Source organism: Typha angustifolia, chromosome 3 (genome assembly GCF_048772165.1).
Source record: "Typha angustifolia cultivar Huaian chromosome 3, ASM4877216v1, whole genome shotgun sequence".
Taxonomy (NCBI): Eukaryota; Viridiplantae; Streptophyta; class Magnoliopsida; order Poales; family Typhaceae; genus Typha; species Typha angustifolia.
The window spans coordinates 3,012,585-3,036,573 of record NC_133241.1 but is presented as its reverse complement, the minus strand read 5'-3'; the positions used below and the strand labels follow the sequence as shown (position 1 = coordinate 3,036,573).

General features: G+C 36.4%; 1 protein-coding gene across 3 annotated transcripts; it reads left to right on the top strand.

The window, feature by feature from the left end:
- LOC140758120 (protein PHR1-LIKE 2) lies at positions 1 to 23,989 on the top strand. 3 transcript variants are annotated; one of them, XM_073094159.1, is made up of 7 exons: positions 1 to 388; positions 2,198 to 2,274; positions 4,796 to 4,850; positions 8,231 to 8,306; positions 8,380 to 8,443; positions 23,284 to 23,622; positions 23,726 to 23,987. In XM_073094159.1, exons 1-6 carry the CDS (start codon positions 226 to 228, stop codon positions 23,587 to 23,589), a joined length of 741 nt encoding a protein of 246 aa, XP_072950260.1. In that variant the 5' UTR covers positions 1 to 225; the 3' UTR covers positions 23,590 to 23,622; positions 23,726 to 23,987. The 3 variants fall into 3 exon arrangements, with proteins under 3 accessions (XP_072950260.1, XP_072950261.1, XP_072950259.1); XM_073094160.1 differs by having other exon boundaries at positions 8,246 to 8,306; positions 23,284 to 23,989; XM_073094158.1 differs by having other exon boundaries at positions 23,284 to 23,986.

Sequence of the window (23,989 nt, the reverse complement as noted above, 5' to 3'; positions counted from 1 at the left end):
TCAACGCCCAAAATAAAACTACACTCTTACCTTCTACGCTGCAACAAGGCAACAAAAGCAGAGTACAATTATTTTCCTAATGCCAGCCCAAGTCCTCACTGCACTTCACCGAATACCAAACCCCCCAAACTAAACCAACTTCATATGTTCTTCCCTTCTTATTCATACATTTCTCCGGTTTGCAGCTTTTCAGGACCCATGTAACGTTCAAAGGAAAGGAGAACAATGTATTCAAATGGAGGGGAATTCCATGGGTTGCTTGAGGGGACCAGCCTCCCTGGGCACCCGTGCCATCTCTTCACGAGTGACCCCAAGCCCCGCCTCCGATGGACGGCTGAGCTCCATGACCGCTTCGTCGACGCCGTCGCGCAGCTCGGTGGCCCGGACAGTGAGACAATCCCTTTTTAACATCTTGTTTTTAGCTTCACTTTTTTTTTTTTTTTAAATTTCCTTTCGTTTGGTATATATTACTCGCAATGCCACTATGCCAGCTTTTATAAGTTATTTTGACAATGCATTTAGAGTTATTTCCAGGTTTTTATGTTTGTTCCATTTTGCTTGATTAGTTAATCGGGGTCAAATGAATAACTTTTTCTACAGTCATAAAGGTTACAGTTTGTATTGCAATTTGGTTAATGGATTGGTTTATTATTTTCTTCAAAAGTGGACTTTGAGATGCTTTCTAGATTCTCTATGTTTGTTTGTTCTTCTAGTTTCTTCAATTCAGCTTTTGCTTGTTTCCACTGTTAAGTGATTGCAGAATAAATTTACCTAAGCACAGTTTAATCCCAACCTGCTGTTCTCCTAGTGGTACTTAGTATTGTCAGACATGCAAAAGTGACTAAGTTGCTTATACTAGTTTTACATCTTTTTTATTAACATCTTGTTGGTGTCAAGTAAATTATAATGCATGCATACTCATTATGAAGATTGAAGAGAGGCTTTGGCATCAAGGTCTTTGGGCTAAAGCCTTATGAGCTTCTTTGGAATATTAAATAGTTGGAGATATACTCTTTTATAAGATGCAAAGGTAAACATGCGAAGCAAAAACCCTTCTATAAGGTGGCCGTGTTCCAGAAAAGTTTCTTCCTGTTATCCTGAAAAGTGGAAACTGTACATATAGGCTGACCATCGTGTTGTGCTTCTTTGCCAATATATGTATTGCTGAACAAACAAGATATGTTATGCCAACATTGAAACGACATGCAAATTACTTCTGCCTCATATTACCTCTTTATAGAAAGCTGAAATTTTCTACTCTTCTTTACCACAACCATTTCATGGCCATTCTACCAACCCAACTAATGGGAATGCTGCATTCCAATTTAAAGTTAAGCTTGTTCAACAAATTAGCAGACTACTAGGCATCATCTATCATTTTATCCTTTTTTGGTCATCTCACTCTATTCTAAAATTTCATCATTCAATTTCATTTCTCCCTCTTGGGTATAAAATTAATCTTCATCTCTTCTTTTTTGATCGGTCACGAGGCATAGATTATATAGGCTAGATATAAGGGCTGACCCTTCCCAATATTTATGTTGGACAATTGGACAAGCCAAAACATGCCCAAATCATGCGCATATAGTGCTATGATGGAAGGTCGACTAATATCAACACCAATGCCTGTAAGGAGAATCAAACCCGTAACTTCTGTCATGGATTGATAAAACCTAAGCATAATCTTCATCTTTTTCAACTGCTAAAATCTATCTTTTACTCATCATGTGCCTGAGTCACGACATGACAATCCCGTTTGTGGGACTACAATGTTGAGGTATGTAGGACTCAGCTTTGTTTAATCACGCAGGTGCACGTAATAGTTGGTCAAAATTTTAGTCTCAAGTTTTAGATCTTAATTGATCAGTTCAACTAGAAGTCTGCAAATGTATAAGATTTGCTTCAGTTCAAGTGTCATACTCAAAATTTTATTTTGCTGCATATACTATATTTTCTAGAGGAACCATTTCTGATTTATTTGCCTGCCTTTTTTCTTATTGACATGATAACTGAATTGAACTGAACTGTGGATCTAATTATTTTGCATACATTCATCTCATGGTTTCTAAATCTTATTGAATTCTAATCTTGCTAGTATAAAAGAAGACAGATTGTAGTTCTAATGTTCTACACTTCTGTGCCTCTTTATCTGATCCTAACTGCCAAATTAGTTATTTACAAGGGGCTTTGTTTGCAGAAGCAACACCAAAGACCATCATGAAAGCTATGGGAATTAAGGGCCTTACATTGTATCACCTGAAAAGTCATCTTCAGGTCAGTTCCTCAACCAGCAGGAGAAGAGGGCATGAGGTTCACAGTGCCTTTCACAAACTTCAGTTTTAGGTTAGCTGCCTCTTGTATCCAAAAGAATGAGGCCAAATATATATATATATATATAGCTTGTCATTATCTTGGATGGCACGGCTAGTATGATATATGATGTTTCAAAAATGGAAAAAAAAAGAGATGCATATTTTTAACCATGGATTCCGAATCAGCTGATCCCGACTCGGGTCGGCGGATCTAGATCGGGATTGGTGTCTAGTGACTGGTTTTGATTTGAGACCGGCCAATCCATTTAGGTCATACTGACTGAAACTTGACCAAAACTAAATATTTTTAAGATTTAGTTTGAATATAAAATATATCTAATATATAATTAATGTCCTTAGCTGTTGTCACGACCCAAAATAGGAATCATGACCGGCCATGCATCTCAATATGCTTGAGATGCACGAAGCCTTAATAATACTCTCTACGTATACGATGACAAGATAAATAAATAAAATGAGAATGTGCTTTATTAAAATTTTATTACTAAATGTAATTAAAATAAAAACAATGTTAATGTTTTTGAGTCTCTAAACTAAAATAAAATAAAATAAAATAAAATCTTCTAATCTAAGGCACAAAATCTAAAAGAGCGGAAAGGTAAATAGGTGAATCCTAAGTGGAGGTGGAATCCGAGTACATCACGCTCAGTCGCCCCGCTGACTATTACCTGAAATAAATAAACAAATACAAAAACAATAGAACTCGTGAGCCAACAATTATAGTTCAGTGAGTGGAATCCACTCGAACCAAATAAATTTTAAAACATATTAATGCTGAATAAATTAAACTAAAAGCAACAATATTCATCATAATATGCAATAGGCATGCTCTCTACATAATAACAATGATAACAATAGAGAAATGTCACAACTTGTAACCTTGCACGTTTTTAACATATTAATATCTTTTTGATATTTATACTATCATATGTCTCAATGGGTCTAAACCCTGTGGATCCACATCAACTAGAAGTCACCTCGAGATGACGCTCGAGAATTTTTTTTCATAGCTGATCCGGTTAGGGTCATCAGAGGGTATCACCCTGTGATTAACACACTCTGTCTTTTCCTCTAACCGTTGAGAGAAGTTAGAGTCACCTAGGAAATTTTCTCGTTCATCTTTTTAAGTTTTTAGTTTTTACTCTATATCTTTCACACATTCTCCTCATACCCCTCGCACTTCACTAAGCTCATCTGGTGAACTCCTTTAGCTATTCCGCACTCTAGTAAACTCGGGCGAGTATTTTTTTTTCACATTTCTCTTCTCTCTCTCATTCATCTATTGTTTAACTTATCTTTTTCTTACTACTACCGAATAATCACTATTTAGTAATTTACGAATATAAAAATTTGTTAAATTCAAGTCGGAATTCATCATAGTTTTTGAGTGAGCATTTTCTTTAGTGTATAGGTTTCATATGTGACTAATTTTTATTTTCTTATTTTTTTGTTATTTTTTTCTAATTTTTTAGAATTTTTTTTGCATGTTTAAACAATATTTAGAATTACGTAATTAAAAATAATCAGATCCGATACGAGCAGCCAATACTGATATGAATTAACTCAGCCCAAAAGACCACCCTTAGGTCTAGGTGTTCGAATGCTTGGAAAGGTGTTTTCTAGGCGTGCGAACGCCCTATCCTGAGAGTAGAAAGCCCTTTTAGGCGTTCGAACATTCCTGGCCCCGTTCGAATGCCCGACGATGATTCCTTTCATACTTGATATATTTACGTGTTTTTCTTGTATTAGGACTCTTTATTAGTTTTAGGACGTGGGTTAGCCTATAAATAGGTGTTGAGGCAACCCTTTTTGTTTATTTATTCATTATTTGAGAATATTGGTCTCTATCTTTATCTCTCTCGCTCTCTTTCTCTCTCATTTGACTAACTTTAAGTTTTGGCCAATTTAGCTTTGATTTATAGACGCCATTGCTTCATTCCTCCTCGAATCCAACTTCTCCCTCCTCCTTATTTCTATTTTACCAAGTTATCAACACCTATAAGTTATCTTCATAATCTGCCCTAGTTTACTACGTAACTTTTACCTAGGGTTATCGTCTATCAAACAATATTCTTTGCCCAAATCACCAGCACTAGTGCATCCTTCTCTTTCTTCTCATCGATTTAGTCTATTCACACACCTAATTCTGCTATCGAAATCATATACTATGCCTTATCCTAACCCAACCACCCATAATTTTCAGAATTAATATTAAGATTAATTGAATCCCGGTATGTTCTTAACATGAACGTACCAGATACGTATCATTTTTTTCTAACAACTGATCCTGATCCCCATACCGAGTTTCGAAACCTTTGTTTTAAATAGACATATCTATGTCTATATTCTTTTAACATTTATATATGATAAGGGGCTATAGAGTAGATGGTCACTGAAATCAGTCAACTTATCTGTAGATAATCTTACACTTTGCCAAGCATGCTTCTTGAATTTTCTTGCAGAAATACAGATTGGGCAAGCAATCAAGCAAAGAATCTCCAGAGAACTGTAAAGAAGGTACCAATCTCTTTGTCTCTTCCCTGATAATTGTATGTCTACTTAATATGTTCGCCCCTATTCTTTAACACACTGATAGGTTGCATGTTCTGCTTGTGTTTGGGTTACCATCTGCAGGTGACCTAGCTGACATGACTGTATTTTGATTTTCTGGCCTAGATATGCTAGGATGGATAAGCCTTATATTAATATTGGGATGAAGGAGCTACTATGGTAGTCCTGATGATAATTTGACACATTTGAACAGAATTATGGTTGCAGAATTGCGTTAGTTGATTCAGAGGATTAGGTAGTTACATATAACTGGACTTAAATTTTTCTCTTTCAGAATGATCGCATATATCTGGATTTATAATTCTTTCTTTCTGAAAGATTATACTTGAAATTTTGAAATATGTTGTTCCATATATCTGGCATTGAAATGTATAGTACCTTCAAATAGGAATATTCTATTTTGATCTGGAGTTATCATTATCCATTGCTATTTAATTTTTTTTTCTTTCCTGTTGCATTACTGCTGTTTTAACTTTTATTGAATAGTTTCAACCATGAATTTCCGTGGGTAGTATTTAACATAGTAATGGAAGTAATGTTCCAATGGCCAAAAATGTACAATATGATGATATATAATTCTCTTAAACATTCAGGCTAACATGTTTTGATACATTTAGTTAGGATCTTTTCTTACTGTATTAGTTTATTTTTATTAAAATAAAATTTCTGTAGGTCGCGTTCGAACGCCTTTGCGAACGCCTTTGCGAACGCATGCATTAGGTTTGCAAATACAAAGAACGCGAATGCGCGTTCGAACATGGTCGGGCTCGTTCGAACGCCGCGTTTGAATGTCTGTATCGCGTTCGCAAATACAGAGAACGTCTTTTGTGCATTCGAATGCGATCGGACGCGTTCGAACGCAATCGGCGGGATTGCATTAGGATTAGGGTTAGTTATTATTATTAGGGCTTGTTGGCTAGCCTCTATAATGATGTGGATGGCAGTCAAATTTATTATGCTATTGGATTATTGATTTTTTGCCTTCTATCTTTTCTCTATTCTCTCTTCCTCCTCCCTCTTCACCAACCTTCTACCTTAACCGTTGGCAAGGTCTCTCCTAACTTCTAAACTCCCTCGTCTGTCGAGTCCTCCATTTTCTTTGGGATCTCGACCACTTCTTCTCCTTCGTCTACATCCCTTAACCACATCCACCATCCATCATCCACCATCTACCTTCATCTCTATTATCATCTATAATCCTAACATTCACTCCACCCATCACCACCACTATCATCCACATTCTTTCGTGTTTTCGTCATAGTTGTAGTTTGAATCTGCTAAAAGCGTAAATACGGAAATTGTAGATCAGGGAGTTACGAATCTAATCCACTTAGTTTCATAATTTTCTTACTACAGGAATATTTGATGAATATTTTTTCACGGTTGCGCAGACAGATTCCTGTAATAAATCCAGATCTTGAAGGAATCGTTCCGTAGCCTATCTTTTGGTACCTTAACCCATCAATTTGGTATTAGAAATTATCAGTTTGGTACCGTAGAACCTATCATGTTCTTTCAAACATTCAGCTATGACTCATATTGCATACTTTGTCAGGTTACGTATAGGCAATTAGGCCTTGCAATTCAAATACTTACAAGAATGAAAAAGGACATTTATTCCATAATCACAGAAGGTAAATACAGAGACACAAATAGTAACAAGTAGAGAAATTTGCATGGACAAGTTGAGAACCTTTCTAAGTTTCTCCTACGAAAGTTCTCAATAGCAAATTGTTAACATTTCACTATGTGCCACGATAATCGTAAAGAAGTTTCCATCTAGAGAAAAGATTTTAAGCAAGTAAATCAGCCACTAGCCACAGCATCAGCCTTACAATTGTCTAGATTGTCAGCTTTCTCTCTTTCTCTTCCTTCTAGTACATTAAAGAAGTTCCATAAGCTCAAGATGTTGTCTGTTAACTCACTAAGTACTCCAAAAGCTTAAGCAATTAGGGAACGGTAGTTTTTATCTTTTATATTTTAACATTGACAAATTGAAAGAAACCATGTAGCATACTAGATTAGGTCATGAGTTTAAGCTATTAAAACTGTTACTAGCAACATGACATCAGCCTTACAGTTATCTAGATTGTCAGATTTCTCTCTTTCTCTTCTTTCTAATATGTTAAAGAAGTTCCATGAGCTTAAGATGTTGGCTAATAGAGAATGGTAATTTTTATCTTTATATTTTGGGATTTTTATAAATCACACTCTACATTTTGCCTATTTTATGATTCGCACGTCTTTGGGGATTTTATAACATGACCTCTCATTTTCCCTATAATATTCATTTAACACTTTGAGTTAACTTAATCTAACCATAATCAAACTGAATGATATTAGAAAGAGAATATTCTGTTATAATCCATTATGTAATTTATAATATTCCTAAATTACCTTTGTATTTATCTTTAATTTTATTCATAACTTGAACATCCATATTTGTTGCTTTTTCTCAAACCATGGAGAACATCATCTAAATGCCAAGCCAATCTTAGAACTTCCAAACTCCAAGCCATAGAGATTTTAGAGCTCCCCAAACGTCAAGCCGATTTTATTGCTTGCGACTTCAAAGATGGGGAGGGAGATGAAGAAAATTTGGGAAAAGATAGAGAAAAAAAAAGGGTTGGAGCTGGAGAGATAGAAAAAAATAGATAAAGTTGGGGGAAGCCTCTAAGGCTTGTACGTGGTAGGAATTTTAGGAGATTCTTGTAGGTTGTGGGTTTTGATATAATTTTGTGAGGTAGGGATTAGTTATAGATAAGAGGATTTAGATTTTGTGGAGTTAGGGTTTGTTTGAGGAAGAAAGATTTTATGGGGATTTAGGTTAGGTAGGAACTTTTAAGGGTATTTTAGTAACCTTTGAACTAGAGTCACATAAACTATATAAAATGTCAGTTAGCTAAAATAATGTTAGAGTGTTAAATGAACATTATAGAAAAAATGAGGGGTCGCGTTATAAAATTCCTAAAGACGAGATGCGAATTACAAAATAGGCAAAATGTAGGGTGTGATTTGTAAAAATTTCTTATATTTTACTATTGACAAACTGAAAGGAACCATGTAGCATACTAAATCAAATCATGATATTCTTATTATGTATCATCTGTAATGATGGTTTGTTAAGCATATAGAACAAATGAGTACCATCTAGGAAGATTTCATGGAAATAATTACATAGATCCCACACGCAGTTTGGTTTTTATGTATTTGTATGCGATCAACAGAAATCTTTTTCTCAACACTAGCATGGGAAATTGGGAATCTTTCAAAGTTGATAATAAATGGTTCAGATACTAATGCTGAAATTATCTTTAACAATGCAGCCACTGGTATTGCAGAAATTCAGGGAAGTGGACTATCATCATCAGCATCAAAACCAATCGCTCAAGATTTGAATGAGTAAGTGAGGCTTACAACTTGTTCTATGACTCTCTGGCACGTCTTACTCTGCAGGTTTTATACTTTGATACAGTGGATGTAATGAGGCAATGAGGATACAAATGGAACTTCAGCGAAGGCTGCACGAACAACTGGAGGTCTGTTTCTCCACTTTGGTTCATAAATGCCTTAATCCTTTTGGTTTTGCCAAATTGAAAAAGTGATTCATTCATTATCATCTCTTCTTATTTGTGCATGACTGTTTGGTCTGAAGATGCTCTACATTCAAGTACGCATAACAAAATTTAGGGAAATATTATAGTTAGGTTGGCTTGAGAAATTCATAAGTCATAACTTCATTTCATGGACAAGGAACACTGCATGCCTCGAGGATGCACATTCACTAGATTCCTTACATTAATAAACCTACGAGGTTTTTGATACGGACCGACTTGGGGGTACTCGAGATCTAATACCAAATTGGTACAACCCAACTAAGGATTGCAAAGAAATCAGCTCTAGACAACAAATAAGCCCCTTACTATCATTCTGGAAGTGGTGTGCACTGAAGCTAGTGGTTGCACACTGGGCTAATGTTGCTGATGGGCTTCTGGAAGCGATGAACACTAATGTAGGCTGGCTAGTAGGGATTTAGTGATCTGTTGCTAGTAAAACTTTATAAAGGACTTCCTGAAATTGTCGGGTGTCGTGGACTGGTGTTTGAACTGAAGAAAAAGTTGTGGCAGAGCATAGCTAAGCGATAGGTTGATCTAGGTTTATATGTGGTAGATGGTAGATGGATTATAGCGATGTAGATGATGGTGAACATGGGTAATAGCTCTAGTAGGGTTGTGCATAGCGAGAAATAGTACCATCGCAATGAAGGTGAAAGGTTGCTAGGTAAAGAAATACTTTCTAGATGATAGAGAGAAAGCTAGAGAGGAGAGATAGAGAGATTGAAGAAGATAAATTTATTCAATGAGCATGCCTAAGACCACAAGTCATAATGCCCCATCTATAGATACTAAAACAAAAGAATCCTAAATCGAAAAAGAAACAAATGAGTAAACCTATCTAATATGTCCTTTTAACTCTCCTTCAAATTTTAACTTCATTCCACCCCAAATAGAATCCGGATCAAAAGAATATCTGAATACGAAAATTGTAGAATGATTTCACCGATCTAATTGATCTAGTTTCATAATTTTTATATGTTGCATGAATATCTAATGATTATTTTCTAGATCTCCATAGATTGTAATTTCATACAATTTGGGGACTTAGACTAATTCTGACTTTGACTTAATTCTGATTTGCATCGTATCAATCCACCATGCTTCTTTCCACATCGTCCTCAAAGTGAGAGCTTACTAGAGACTCGGGCTGTCAAACTAACCTATTTGTGGTTGGTTGAACTCACTTACATGTGACTAGTCTAACCGCATACTGCAAAACCAAATCCCGCTTGTCTGTCCTAGCAGTGAGTGGTCAAGTGATGCCCTTCGCAACCATAGTTGTCCATAGTGGCTTCTAAGCTGGTCTAAGCTTCTATAGATTCTACTTCATTACCTTGGTCATATTGAAGACTTCTGCAGTAACATGCATTAGTTGTCTTTATTGTTGCTTGGATGTTGTGGTAGAGTCATGGTTTCCAGTTTCGGCAGATCCTGAGTGGGATCGGCCGAAATCGATGATCCCAGTTGAAACCAACCGGTTTGCTGGTTTCGGTTGGGGTTTCACCCGATCCGTTTCGGCCGATCCCGACCAAAACGGGTGGGAACGGGTCGGATCTGACCCTGGGGACATCAATAATTGATGTCCCCACACCCCTCCCCCCCCCCCCCCCCCCATCTGCCTCTCTCTCCTTTTTCTCTTTCTCTTTCTTTTCTTTCTTTTCTTTCTTTTCTTTTTTTCTCTCTTTTCTTTCTTTCTCTCTTTCTCACGGGTCTCTTTCTCACTGGCGATTGAGTAGATCTCCGGTGACCTCGACCTCCGACAACGTTCTTCAACAAAGATTCAACGATCTCAATCTCTGGCAACCTTAGGTAAGTTTTTTTTTCAATTTTTATTTATTTTTCATTGTGCAGTAGTTGCACCTGTAGTAGGTGCTGCTGCTGCTACAGCTGGTGCTGCTACAGCTGATGCTGCTTATGCAGTTATGTCTCATAAATTTTAAATTATTTTATATTTTATTTTGATTTTTGTTTATATTTCTTAGTTGCAAAGTTAAAATATTAATGGCTCCAAAAGAGAAGTCATATGATACCGACATTGGGTGGCAACATTGCAGCACTATTGGGCAAGATAAAAGACGTGTTAAATGCAACTGATGTGGAAAGAAAATAAGTGGTGGTGTTAGCCATTTGAAAGAACATTTAGCTGGAAGACAAGGAAATGTAGTAGCTTGCATTCAAGTGTTCTTGGAAGTTAGAAAGTAGATGTTGGCTCATTAATTGACAAAAGGAAAGATAAACAATCTACACAATAAAGAAAATCAATGGTTCGTGAAGAATTGATGTATAATCCTGTACACATTGATGATGATAGCAGTGAGCAAAATGAGGAGGATGAGGAGGAGAGACAGATGAGGAGTGCAATGAGGGTACCGATAGGGTCGGATATTTGCTGGTTCAGCCCCTGGAATGATCTGGATGCGATGGTCGTGCCGACGGGTCGATGGCAGTCCTCGAGGTTCCTCGAAGAGATCCTTGAATTCCTACAGCAGCTCTTACATGTCAGCGGCTATTTCCTTTGGTGGTGGATGTTTTGGTTCAACAACAACCATTTGCAATAGTAGAGCTCAGTCCCCTGCATAAGGAAGGCCCAAAAGTGGTTGCAATGTCGGCCCTTACCGCGGTTGATTTTCATCCAGCAGCACCCTTTGATCATTCTTTCGAAATGTCAGTGTGAGGTTTGAAAAATCAAATGTTACGGGCTCTAAGTTTTGAAGCCATTGGGTCCCCAAGACAATGTCGGCACCTCGCAAGGCCAACGGATAAAAATCCAATGTGAAAGTTTGGCCTTATATCTTCAATTCCACTCCTCCACAAATAAAATCCGCTCGTAATGTGGTGCTATCTCCAATCGTCACATCGAACCCTTCCGTGGGTTTCAACTCGAGCCCAATCTTTCTATGGAGCCTCTTGTCAATGAAGTTGTGGGTGGATCCGGTGTTGATCAAAATTCTCACTATAGTTTTTTTTACTACACCGTTCATCCGTAAAGTCTTTGGCGCGGCTGTCCCTGAATAGGCATGGAGGGAGATTTTGGCTATCATGTTCTCCACGGGTTGCTCCTCAGCTACTCCTCCTTGATGTCCAGCCACACCTTCATCTTCAGCTGCAAACTCATTCTCCACATCCTCCAATCCATCTATTAGCATCACCGATCCCATCGGTTTAGCGCAGCGATGCCCGGGTATAAACTTCTCATCACAACGAAAGCATAGGCCTTTGGCTTTTCGTTCCTCCACTTGAGCAGGTGTGAGTGCTCATCTTGGACCTCTAGGTACGTACTTCACATTTTGGGATGGCTTTAGGAGCGCTTGAGGAGGCACCATTGCAGCAACGGTTCTTGGTACTCTGGTAACATTTCCTGCCGCTATGGTTGGTTGAGCTTAATTGCGGTTTTCTTGGCTCGACCAGTTCTGTTTCAGATGTAACTTCATAGCTCGATGTTTTATCTTCCATGAGCACCGCATCTTCGAAGGCCTCCTTTAAAGTTCTAGGCCTTAAAGCCCTCACGTCGGCTTGTATGTTTCCCTGTAGCCCGGAGATGAAGGTGCCGCGAAGTTGCTGATCCATCCATGAGGCTTGGCATTGATTACTTATTCTCTCAAACTTTTCTTGGTATGCCCTAACCATGGTCTTTTGTACCGTCTTCGAGAGAAGAGCATCGAAGTCTTCATACCCCCGATACTCCAAATTGCCTCATGATATTGGCACAAAATTCAGCCCAAATTTCGATAGCCTCATTGGCATTGGCTGCTCGAAACCAATGAAGCGTCGCATCTTCAAGGTGGAAGCTCGCAAGCGTCACCTTGTATTCTTCCGCTGTGTCCTGGTATGCGAAGAATTACTCCGCCCTATACAACCAATCGATCGGATCGCCACCTTTGAACTTGGAGAATTCGAGACGCACGATTTGCCCACGGATGCCGTTGTCTCAATCCGAATCATGTCCAAGTGCTTGTCTAACCATAGGAGGGTGTATCATGAATGGTTGATGATCTCTCCTTCGATTTTGATTAGCTCGCCGTGATTCCGGTTCGTATTACCCCATCAACAGATCTAGATATCTAAGGTGATCTCCATAGTGGTTCGCTCGTCGGATGGGCTCACCTGCAATTGGGCCTAGTGGAACCATTATTGCTAGTCTCTGCCCATAAGGTGGTGGCAGCAGCGGCTCTTGTGGTTGCAAATTTTGGACCGGCGGCGGCGGGTTCATGGGAGTGGACTCGCGTCGTGGGGTCGATGGTGCATTCCCGTTTACCATGGCTTCCCTTGTCGCCCGTAATTTCCGCATCATCTCCATCATCATCTGGTTGTTGATAACGATTTGTTCGGAAAGAGATCCTAACACGGCTTGAACACTAGGTTCTTCCGTATTCCGATTTGATCGGACAGTTCCGCTGGTGGAAGTCCCCGCGACCGTTTCCCCCTCTATTGGGAGAATCTCTTCTTTCTCAGCTTGCCGTGCAGCCATGGCTCTGATTGTTGTCATAGGAAGCGTATGTCCGAGGAACGGTGGCTCTGATACTAGCTTGATACAATCTCTCATTTTAGGCCAAGGCTCGATCTATTCCGATTTTCAGATCTGGACAGGATCTGACACGGAACTTTGAAAATAGATCCGAAAAGATGTCGCCGTCGGATTGACTTGAGATTTTGATATGTTGTAGCCCGGAAAAGAGCTTTCCAACAAATCAAGTTTCAGGCGAATCGGATGTAGGGATCTCGAGATATCGTTCGATTAGTGGACGAACGTTAGGAGGTCTGTCTTAAGATCCGTGGATGGAGGCACGAGATCCTAGATGATGGTGGATGCTGGTGGACCGACGTTAATGGGGTGGCACCGGTGAATAAGTGGTGGTGGAAGGGTTAGGGCAAGTATTGGATAGATTGGAAGAAGGGGGAAAAGTGAGCCGCCCCTAAGGGACTAGGGTGATTGGCCGGTCGAGGAAGGTTAGAAGCGGTGTCGTCAGGGATCGAGAGAATGGGAGAGAAGACAAAGGAGATAAGGTACAATACTCAATTCATCAATAATAACTCCATGGTTGCCATCCACACCTTTAGAGGCTAACCAAACAATTCAAAAATAATCCTAAACAATACATTTTCGCCAACCGCTTTCGAACGCGCCTAATCGCATTCGAACACTCTTATTTCTCACTTCTCTGGGTTTGCGAACGCGATGTAGGCGTTTGCAAGCATGTTCGAACGCAGCGTTCGAACGCACAATTCACTCTCTGAATGTGCGAACCTGATGCAGGCATTCGAACGCACTCCACCCGCGTTTAAACACGACATATAGAAAACTTACTTTTTTAGAATTAAACACTAAAACAAAAAACAAAGACATCTCTAGAGTGTATCCATACTCGAGACGACATCGGTGAAGTCCGAATCGTATTGAAAAGAGAGAAAGGGGTGGAAAAGAGAGAGAGAGATTGCAAAGAGTAGAAAAGCCAGAGGGAGGAGGGGTGTTGGAGTTTAAATAGAGACAAGGCGGAGAAGGGAACAACTCTACTCCGGCGCACTTCACTCCCACCTCTCGCAACTAACTGCAAGAGGTAGAGGAAGAAGAACAAGTCAAGCTATTTTTTTGTTGTTTATGGGTGGGGTATACAAAACAGAAGAAATATAATTAATTTTTTGGTGTACTCTGGTATGGGGATAATATTTTTGAAGTCTATGGATGCTACTGTTCATTTCAAAAATGCAGATTATATTTGTCAGTTGATGGGTGAGGTGGTATAAGAAATCGGTGAAAAAATAGTAGTCCTAGTGGTTACTGATAATGGGGCAAATTATAAAGCTGTTGGAAATTTACTAATAATAAAAAGACATCATATATTGGACGCCATGTGCTGCACATTGTATTAATCTAATGTTAGAGGATATTACAAAAGAGCCTGAAATTGATATGGTCATACGTGAAAGTTAGAGGTTAACGAATTTTGTATATAACCATGGTTGGGTTCTTAATTTACTCAGGTAGATGACTGGTGGTAAGGAGATCATCAGACCCGGGATCACTAGATTTGCTACTCATTATTTAGCCTTGGAGAGCATCATGCGTTACAAGGATAATATTATGCGGATGTTTACATCACAGGAATGGTTTATAAAAATTAAGAATATGAAATTCTAAAGATAAATCTTTAAGTGAAACTTTGAAAAATATAGCTCTTGGAAATGCATTTTTGATAATATTATAATTGCCACTGCAGTATTTGAGTCTCTTGTCAAAATATTAAGACTTGTAGACAGTGATGACAAGTCTGAGATGGGTTTCTTATATGAGGTAATGGACATAGCAAAACAATTAATAAAAAAAAATATGGGTCAAAGTTATAAGAAGTGGTGGAAGATGATTGATTCTAGATGGAACAAACAACTACATAGAGATATACACGCTGTTCGTAGGCATGCTTTTAAGTTTTAAGTTTTAATTTACTAATTTACTTTTATTTATGAATATTTAAAAATTTGAATGCTTACAAATTTTAAATTTCTACAGGGTATTTTCTTAATCCAAGATTTCAATTCTTTAAAAATATCAATAATGATAGTGAAGTCTTGTTGGGGGTTAGGAAGGTAATCAGCAAGCTTGAGCTCGATATTCATAAACAAATCCTTTGCGATAAAAAAATGAGTTATGATTCAATTAAATAATTTTATTATTATTTGTTTCAAGTTTTAACTTTTAATATAATCAGTATGCAATAAGCTAATAATATATCTCTAATTTCAAATGGAGAGATATAGATTGAGAGTTAGGCAATTTAGTACTGCTAAAATTGCTACAGCTATATCTTATAACACTCTAGTTGAATGGTGATCTATCTACGGATAAGAGGAGGCATCGAATTTGACGCCAATAGCAAAAAGGATTTTAAGTCAAACTGTGTCTTCATCATAGTGAAAGAAATTGGACTACTTTCTCCTTAATCCACACAAAAACACGCAACCGATTAATAATGGAAAGATTGACAACCGATTGTGCTACTACAGGTGCTGATGTGCAGCAGCACCTGCTGCACAATGAAAAAAAATTAAAAATTGAAAAAAAAAAACTTACCCAAGGTCGCCGGAGATCGAGGTCGTTGAATCTTCGTCGAAGAATGTCACCGGAGGTCAAGATCACCGGAGATCTACTCAGTTGCCGGTGAGAAAGAGAGAAAGAAAGAAAAGAGAGAGAAAAAAAGAAAAGAGAGAGAAAAGGGAGAGAGGCAGGTGGGGGGTGGGGACATCAATTATTGATATCCTCCGGGTCGGATCTGACTTGTTCCCACCTATTTCGGTCGGAATCGGCTGAAACGACTGATCTCGATCGAAACGGATTGGGTTTCAGCAAACCAGCTGGTTTCGACTAGGATCGGGATCGACCGAAATTGGAAACCATGTTTGAAACATTTACATGAAGTGCTAAAGCTGCTTGAAAAAAACTCTTTGAAAGTCAAGATGTCTAAATGTTTATGGTGTGAGAGAAAAGTGGAATATTTGGGGCATATCATTTCAACAGAAGGTGTAGCAGCCGATCCAAGCAAGGTGAAGAGTATGACCGATTGGCCGATTTCGAGGAATGTTCGCGAGTTGCGTGGGTTTCTTGGGTTAATAGGTTGACAGCCCACACGAAGTAGAGCAAGAAAGCTTGAAGCAGTCAACGGAAGAGACTCACCACAATGGTCGTCGTCCATGGTGGAGCACCAATTGGGACTTCTAGAACAAGAAAAAATTACACCCACAACACAAAGTTGCCAATGTAAGGCTCTTGGACAAATTTGGTATCTAATCGATGTGGTCGGCTGGTGGATCGCTCGACAAAGCCATGAACACTAAAATTAGGTTTTTAGAGTCCAACCTGTAAATATTAAATCTCTAATTTAATCTTTGGGGTAGGGGAGGACTCACTTGCCATGCATTTGGTGTTGTTCTCTCACTCCAGCGACTCCTCGATGTCCAAATCCGACGATGGGAGCTTCAATTAGGTAAGGATGTAGAAACAAAAAGATAAAGAAGAAAAAGTAGGAGATGATCTCCCCTTCCCCCCTTCTTAAGGAGAATAAGCCTCGATTTATATAGGGAAAGAGTTGCTAAGGTTTACGAGTTCTTTCCACAACGAAATCGTCGAAAAAATATTTCACTCCTTTCTTCTCCAAAAGGGAAAAGGAAGAAGTGCTCTCACGCGCAACCTTCAATTTTTTTTTGAATGTTACACAGAACATGGATACTTCGTTTACCTCTCCTTACCTGTATTCGTTACGTATTGGATCTGATACGACATGATGCATATCGAATATGGTTGAAGGAGTATCAGATATTTTTGATACGACTCCAATACGGCGGGATACGACTCTAATACGGTGGGACATGGCTCCGATACATTTCTTGATCATTCAATCCATTTTTTTAGCTAACAAATGATATAAAACATTTACTTTATATGTGTATATGATTATCCAATTTTCGTGATACTTTAAAACTTTGTTTATTTGATAATGAATTAAACACATAACTTGAAAGTCATTTAAAGATCCAAATTGATTAGAAATTAGTAGTTGAGTTAGGTTTCAATATTTCACTAATATTTTGAGTTTCAACCAGTTTCTGTTACAATATTAATCAAAAGTTTTAGGCATGTACATACTAAGTCTGTAAAGCTTTCTTTATTTTATCTTATCATTTTTGGGATGTAATTATTTTTACCATATATTAGTTGACAACAAATTGAAAATATATTATTTATTTATTCATTAGTGTATCCATGGTGTATTCCTATCCTATTTTTAAGAATTTGTCATATCCTCGTATTGCGTATCCTTATTCGTGCTTCATAGTGAGCAACTTAAGGGATGTGGACTAATTAATGAGAAATATTGTATAACGGATGAGATTCACTCAACTAAGAAATTCCCATATATGTGAGTTTTGGAAAGATCATATTTAATTTAATCTCACACAAAGTGAGACCCTTTTTCACATTAAAGCCACGTCCAACAGCAATTTGTTGGAAAAATTCTTTTGTAAGGTCAATAACACATTTTATCTTCTACTTTTTCCCTTTGCTAGCAAGCTAATTATTCTCCATCTTAGGTTCATAAATTTCTAATGAAAGTCTCATATTTCTCTAGGTTGTCCAAATTCTTGTATTTTGTTGTAACATTTCCTATTCTCAATTATTTCTTGCTGTAAAGTCCAAGCTTTCACACACGTACTATTAGACTTTTCGAAGTACGCTCCATCTCTGAAAACTTAATGCATGTTCAACATAATGTCTCTCTTTTATGGACTTATTGATCTTTCCCATATTTTTTTTTCTCAAAATATGCTTAAATAGGGCTGTTTTATTGAAAAAATAGTGTTGCAGGAAAAACTGTACTAACCCAAATTTCTGTTTTGATTCCATTCTACTTCACAAATTTCCGCAACAATTTTAAGATAGTAATCATCCTCATTATGGAGTCTTCAATGCTCAAGACTACCATACAAGAAGTAAAGAGGCTTGATTGCTTTGATGGAATAAATTACAAGAGATGAATATTGAAGATCTTCTACCAAGTCACCATATTGAAAGTTGCTTATGTGATCACAACTTCTTTCCTATTGAAAGGAACATCAGAAGGAGAATACGATAACAAACAAAAGAAATGGATCGATGATGACTACATTTGCCGCTATACCATTATCAACTCAATGACAAATCCGTTGTTCAATGAATTTCCTAGTACACAACAGCAACACTTTTATATGGAGCACTCGAATAGTGGTATGTTATTGAAGATGCCAGATTTCGCTCTTTTTTGATTAACAAGTATGTCGATTTCTAGATGGATGATGTTAAACCAGTCCTTGAGCAAGTAAATGAACTTCAAAATCTTGCTTGTGAGATTGGAGAAAGTGGGGAGCCTATCACTGAGAACTTCTAAGTTTCAAATACCATTAGTAAATTTTCTCCTTGAAAAGATTACCAACGTATTTTGAAACATAAGAAGAAGGCCCTAACTCTTAATGAGTTAATAACACACATCCGAATTGAAAGTGAAGCTCGTTCTAGAGACATATTTGAAAATCAAGAGAAGAACATTAGGAAGAAAGACAATGTTCACAACATTGAGATTTCAATATCCAATTTAAATAATAAAGGAAAGCATCATAACAAAGGTAAGAATTTTTCTAAGTTCAAAAAGAAGGATTTTAAGAAGAAAAAGCGAAAGAAGAAGGGTTCTTGCTATGTGTGTGATAAAGTTGGGCATTTTGCAAGGTAGTACTGCTACCGCAAGGGCAAACAACCAAAAGACAAAGAGGAGGCCAATGTTAGTCGAGGATGGCATGATTGTTATGATCACCGAACTCATAATGATCAATATAGATGAAGGTGGGTGGCTTGACTCCGGTGTCACTTGCCATATGACTCCTTCAAGGAGTGTCTTCAAAACCTACGAGACTATGGAAGATGAAAAGACGGTGTTTATGGTTAACTCTTCTACAAGTGTTGTGGCCAGCAAGGGAATCATTCATCTTCCTCTATCTTTGGGCAAAATTCTTAAACTTCATGATGTCTACTATATTCTCGGACTTAGAAAAAATCTTATTTCTGTTATGAAACTAGATGATCATGGCTTCCGTATAGTCTTTGATTTTTATAAAGTAATTATTAGCAAAAATAGATCTTTTGTGGGAAAGGCTATACTACAGAAAATATGTATTTGCTTTCTATGAATAATGAAGTTTCTATTTCTTCTTATATATTTTTTTTGAATGATTATGATGTTTGGTATTATATATTAGGACATGTTGGAAAGAAAATTATGTATAGGATGATGCATCATAATTTAGTTCCTAAACATAATTCTTCTATTCCTTTTAAATGTGAATGTTGTGTGCAAGCTAAATTATGTAAGAAACCTTTTATGAGTGTTGTTAGATCTACTACTTTGTTAGAATTGATTCATATTGATATTTGTGACAATAAAGATCATCTCACTAAAGGTGGAAAGCATTATTTTATAACGTTTATAGATGATTTTTCAAAATTTACATTTATGTATTTGCTTAGAACTAAAGATGAGGCTTTTGAAAAATTTAAGATTTTTAAGTCCGAAGTTGAAAATCAACTTGGTTTAAATATTAAAAGAGTAAGATCAGATAGAGAAGGTGAGTATTTATCAAATGATTTCATATCTTTTTGTGAATCTCATGGTATTGTTAGATAATTAACCGCTCTTTATAGTCCTCCCTAAGATGGGGTTGTGGAAAGAAAAAATAGAACCTTATTAGAAATGGTTAGTGCTATGTAATTACATTCTCATTTACCTAAAAGTTTTTGGGGTGAAGTATTGTTTATGGCATGCTATATAGGTAATAGAATTTTGCACAAGAATTATGAGAAGACACCTTTGGGTTATGGTTTAATAGAAAACCAAATCTAAATTATTTTAAGATTTGGGGTTGTATAGCTTATGTCTTGGATCCTTCACAAAAGAGACCTAAGCTAGGAAATAAAGCTATAAAATCTATATTCTTAGAGTATGCTAAGAATAGGAAAGCTTGTAGATTTCTTAATCTTGATTCTAAAAGTGTTTCTGAAGCTATTCATGTAGATTTTTTTGAGCATTTAACTATTAAAGATGCTAGCTATTTAGAATTAGAGAAGGACTTGGCTAATGATTTGAGACGATTGGAAGAAAATAGTTTAAATGATAATGCTAGTGATAAGAATAATAGCATTCATATAGAACCTGAATTAAGAAGTAAAAGACATAGAATTGGAAAAGATTTTGGACCCGATATGATTACATATTCAATTGATTCCCAAATTGGTAGAAAGGGTGAATCTGAAAATGAAAAAGAAAGTAAAGATAATTATTTCTTTACCTTTTTACTTGAAAATAATCTTAAAGATTATTATGAGGCTATGTCTTTACCCAATTCATATCTTGGGAAGAAAGCTATGGATGATGAAACTGAATCTATTAGGAATAATGAGACTTGGGTGTTAACAAATTTATCTCCTAATACTAAACCTATAGGATGTAAATGGGTATTCACTAAGAAATTTAATCCAAATAGAAGTATTGAAAAATATAAGGCTAGATTAGTTGCCAAAGGTTATAGTCAAAGAGAAGGATTTGATTATTTTGAGATATTTTCATAGGCAACAAGGATTATTTCTATTAGAATTATGTTTGCTATTACTTCTATATGTAATTTAGAAGTTCATCAAATGGATGTTAAAACAGCATTTTTAAATTAAACAAATCTCTTTATGGTTTAAAGCAGGCACCTAGACAATAGTATAAGAAATTAAGAAATTTGGTTTCAAAAGTAATAAAGTAGAGAGTTGTGTTTTTATTAAAATAACCTATACATATAAAGCAAGCACCTATATAATGGTATAAGAAATCTAAACAAGAAATTAAGAAATTTAGTTTCAAAAGTAATAAAGTAAAGAGTTGTGTTTCTATTAAAATAACTGATACATATAAGGTTATCATTACTTTCTATATTGATAATTTACTTATTTTTGGTACTAACATGGTCAGTATAAATGAAACTAAAGAATTTCTTACTAGATCATTTGAGATGAAAGATCTTGGTCAAGTAGATATTATTTTGGGCATAAAAGTGATTAAACAAAATAATGCTTATATTTTGACACAATCATATTATATTAAGAGAATATTAAGAAAATTTTATTTCTTTAATTGTAAACCAAGTGTGATACCAATTAGTAATAATAAGCTAAAACCTAATAAAGTTAAGACAATTAGACAAGAAGAACATGCAAAAATTATTGGTAGTTTGTTACATGTTATGAATTATAGTAGACCGGGTATGGCTTAAGCTATTGGTAAATTATATAGTTTTACTAGTAATTCTAGTGATCAATATTGGATAGAACTTACTAGAGTTATGAGATATCTCAAGCATACAATGCATTATGGTTTACATTATAGATGTAATAATTCTGTTCTTGAATGTTATAGTGATACTAAATGGGCTTCTGATAAGACTAGTTCTAAATCGGTTAGTGATTTTATATTTACTTTGGGTAGAGGCTTAATTATATGGTCTTCTAAGAAACAATCATGCATTGCTTTATCTTCTATAGAAGCTGAATATATTGTTATATCACAGGCTAGTAAAGAATTGATTTGCTTGAGACATTTTTTACAAAGTATTCCTTTTTTGTGAAATGCTTAACTCTTCAATTACTTTATATTGTGATAATCAAGCTGCAATATATATTTCTAAAAATAAGAAACTTACTAGTAGGAGCAAGCATATAGCAAAAAGATATAATTATATGAGAAAACTTGTGAAGAAAGGTAAAATAACTTTGGAGTATTTACCTCTGGATCAAATGCTTACGGATTCACTCACCAAACCACTTACTGGTGAGAGATTGAATAAAATTTGGAGAGATATGAGACTATTACTGATTTAAGAATAGTATGATTAAAGGCCTACTCTTTAGAGTTCAAAGGACGTAATCATTAACTATCAAAAGAAATATTGATATGTAGGTCATATTTCGAGTGCATATTACTTTAGAATAATGGGGATGCCACTATTTAATTCAAAGTTCTATATCTAAACTAATACACCTTAATCCACAACGTAAGGATAGACATTTAGTCCTTAACAGGATTCATAGCATTGCTAGAGTAATACAAAGCGGTTGTAGACACTCTTAATAAGACTGCCTTTACGGGTACGAAGGTTAGGGCCGCATTCTATGGGATATCGATAAAATCCAAGTGTACCCGCTAAGCCAGGATAATCGCAAGGCATATAATGCGCTGTCTTAAGAGGACCAATAACCGTGTGCAATGTGGGTATTAATTCATTTGATTTTAATGATTTGAGATCAAGATCTAATCCTCTTATCCATTCAAAGTATTTGAATTGAGTTCAAACCATAGGTTCAAAGGTCATCCACCTATGGCGATACATCGTACATTATTCAAATGTTTTATTTATTTCTATTTTTGATGTTTTTATTTTATTATTATTTTGAAAATAAGTGGGGAATTATAGGGTATTGTCGTAAATAATATAAAATAAAATATGCTTAAATGGGGTTGTTTTATTGAAAAAATAGTGTTGTAGGAAAGACTGTTGTAAATTTGTTCGAACGAGATTTGAATATGTTCGAACGAGATTTTCCCGAGAGTAAATTCTATTCAACATTTTAAAGCTGTTCGAACAACTTTCAGAAAACAATTTTTCTTGGTTAAAAAAAAAGGGGCTCTATTTGGTCCAAAATGTGCTATTTCGAATGGGATCTCTCCTACTACGAAGAGATGCTTATTCCATCCTAAAAAACTCTTTAAATAAAAGGGAAGTGAGCATCTAAAGTATAAGAAAATTGATACTCTTGATCATCCTTTCTTGATACAAAAGCATTGATTTTTAGTTTTCTTTTTAATCTTTGATTTGGTGATTGATCCCCAAGTTCCTTGAAAGTTCAGTCCTTGGAAACTTGATTGTGAGGACATTATATCTTGGAGATAAAATTTCCAAGAGTCCATCTGTACTTTTGATAAGGAAATTACTATCTTAAAGGAAGCTTCTAGCATTTTGCTTGAAAAATCTAAATTTCTGTTTTGATTCCACTCTACTTCACAAATTTTCCCAACAGTCCTCCTGCACCAAGTTACTATTTCTACATTTGTTGTGATGAGCATAATTATATGCTGAAATGCAACTTAATGATGCTCTCTCTGTCTCCTACTTTGTATTTAATCAATTCTTTGCAACCAACTGGCCAGGTTCAGCGCCATCTTCAGATGCGGATTGAGGCACAAGGGAACTACCTGCATTCCATAATAGAAAGAGCCTGCAATGCTCTCATTGGAGATGGACTGCTTGAGTTGCCAACCCATGAAAATGATGAGTGCCTAAGCTTCCAGTCTGGAAGCCTGAAATTGCCATGCTCATCAGAGAATGCTGCCGCTTGTGCGAACAGAGGAATACCTCGGATTGAATGTTCACTAGATAGCTGCTTGACCTCAATTGAGAGCCCAGGAAGGGCACCTGCTTTGTGGTCACTCACATCTGTTCTCATTCAGAAATGATGACTTGCATACTGGGTGGAGATGTACCTCATGGTGAAGTTTTAGCTCATTTCAGTTCTGAATTACATGTGACTTTTGACATTCCATGATGTTTATTATGAGCACTTGCTCTCAAAAATATTAGTTGCTTTATCAGGTTTCCTAAAATGTGAAGCAAGAAAGAACTGGGATGAAAGAGGAACAGCTTGAGATACTCAGCTCGGTGATCTGAAAGAATTTCATAAACAAATTGGGATAAAATATAAAGTTTAGGGAGTGTGTTCTTTCAGCATTAGGTGTTTTGATTTGAAAAACGGAAGAAATGAATAAATTGGGACAAAATTTTAGTCTAGGTTTCTGATATAAATGTCAGTGAGATACTTGGAGCAACTAATTCGAATGTGTCCAAATCAATATAGTT

What these genes read in the sequence shown, in the direction of transcription:
- LOC140758120 (XM_073094159.1), top strand. Translation starts at nt 226, where the DNA reads ATGTATTCAAATGGAGGGGAATTCCATGGGTTGCTTGAGGGGACCAGC. An exon ending in GCAGCTCGGTGGCCCGGACA is followed by an intron (nt 389 to 2,197) that starts GTGAGACAATCC and finishes CTTTGTTTGCAG; the next exon opens with AAGCAACACCAAAGACCATC. An exon ending in TCCAGAGAACTGTAAAGAAG is followed by an intron (nt 4,851 to 8,230) that starts GTACCAATCTCT and finishes TTAACAATGCAG; the next exon opens with CCACTGGTATTGCAGAAATT.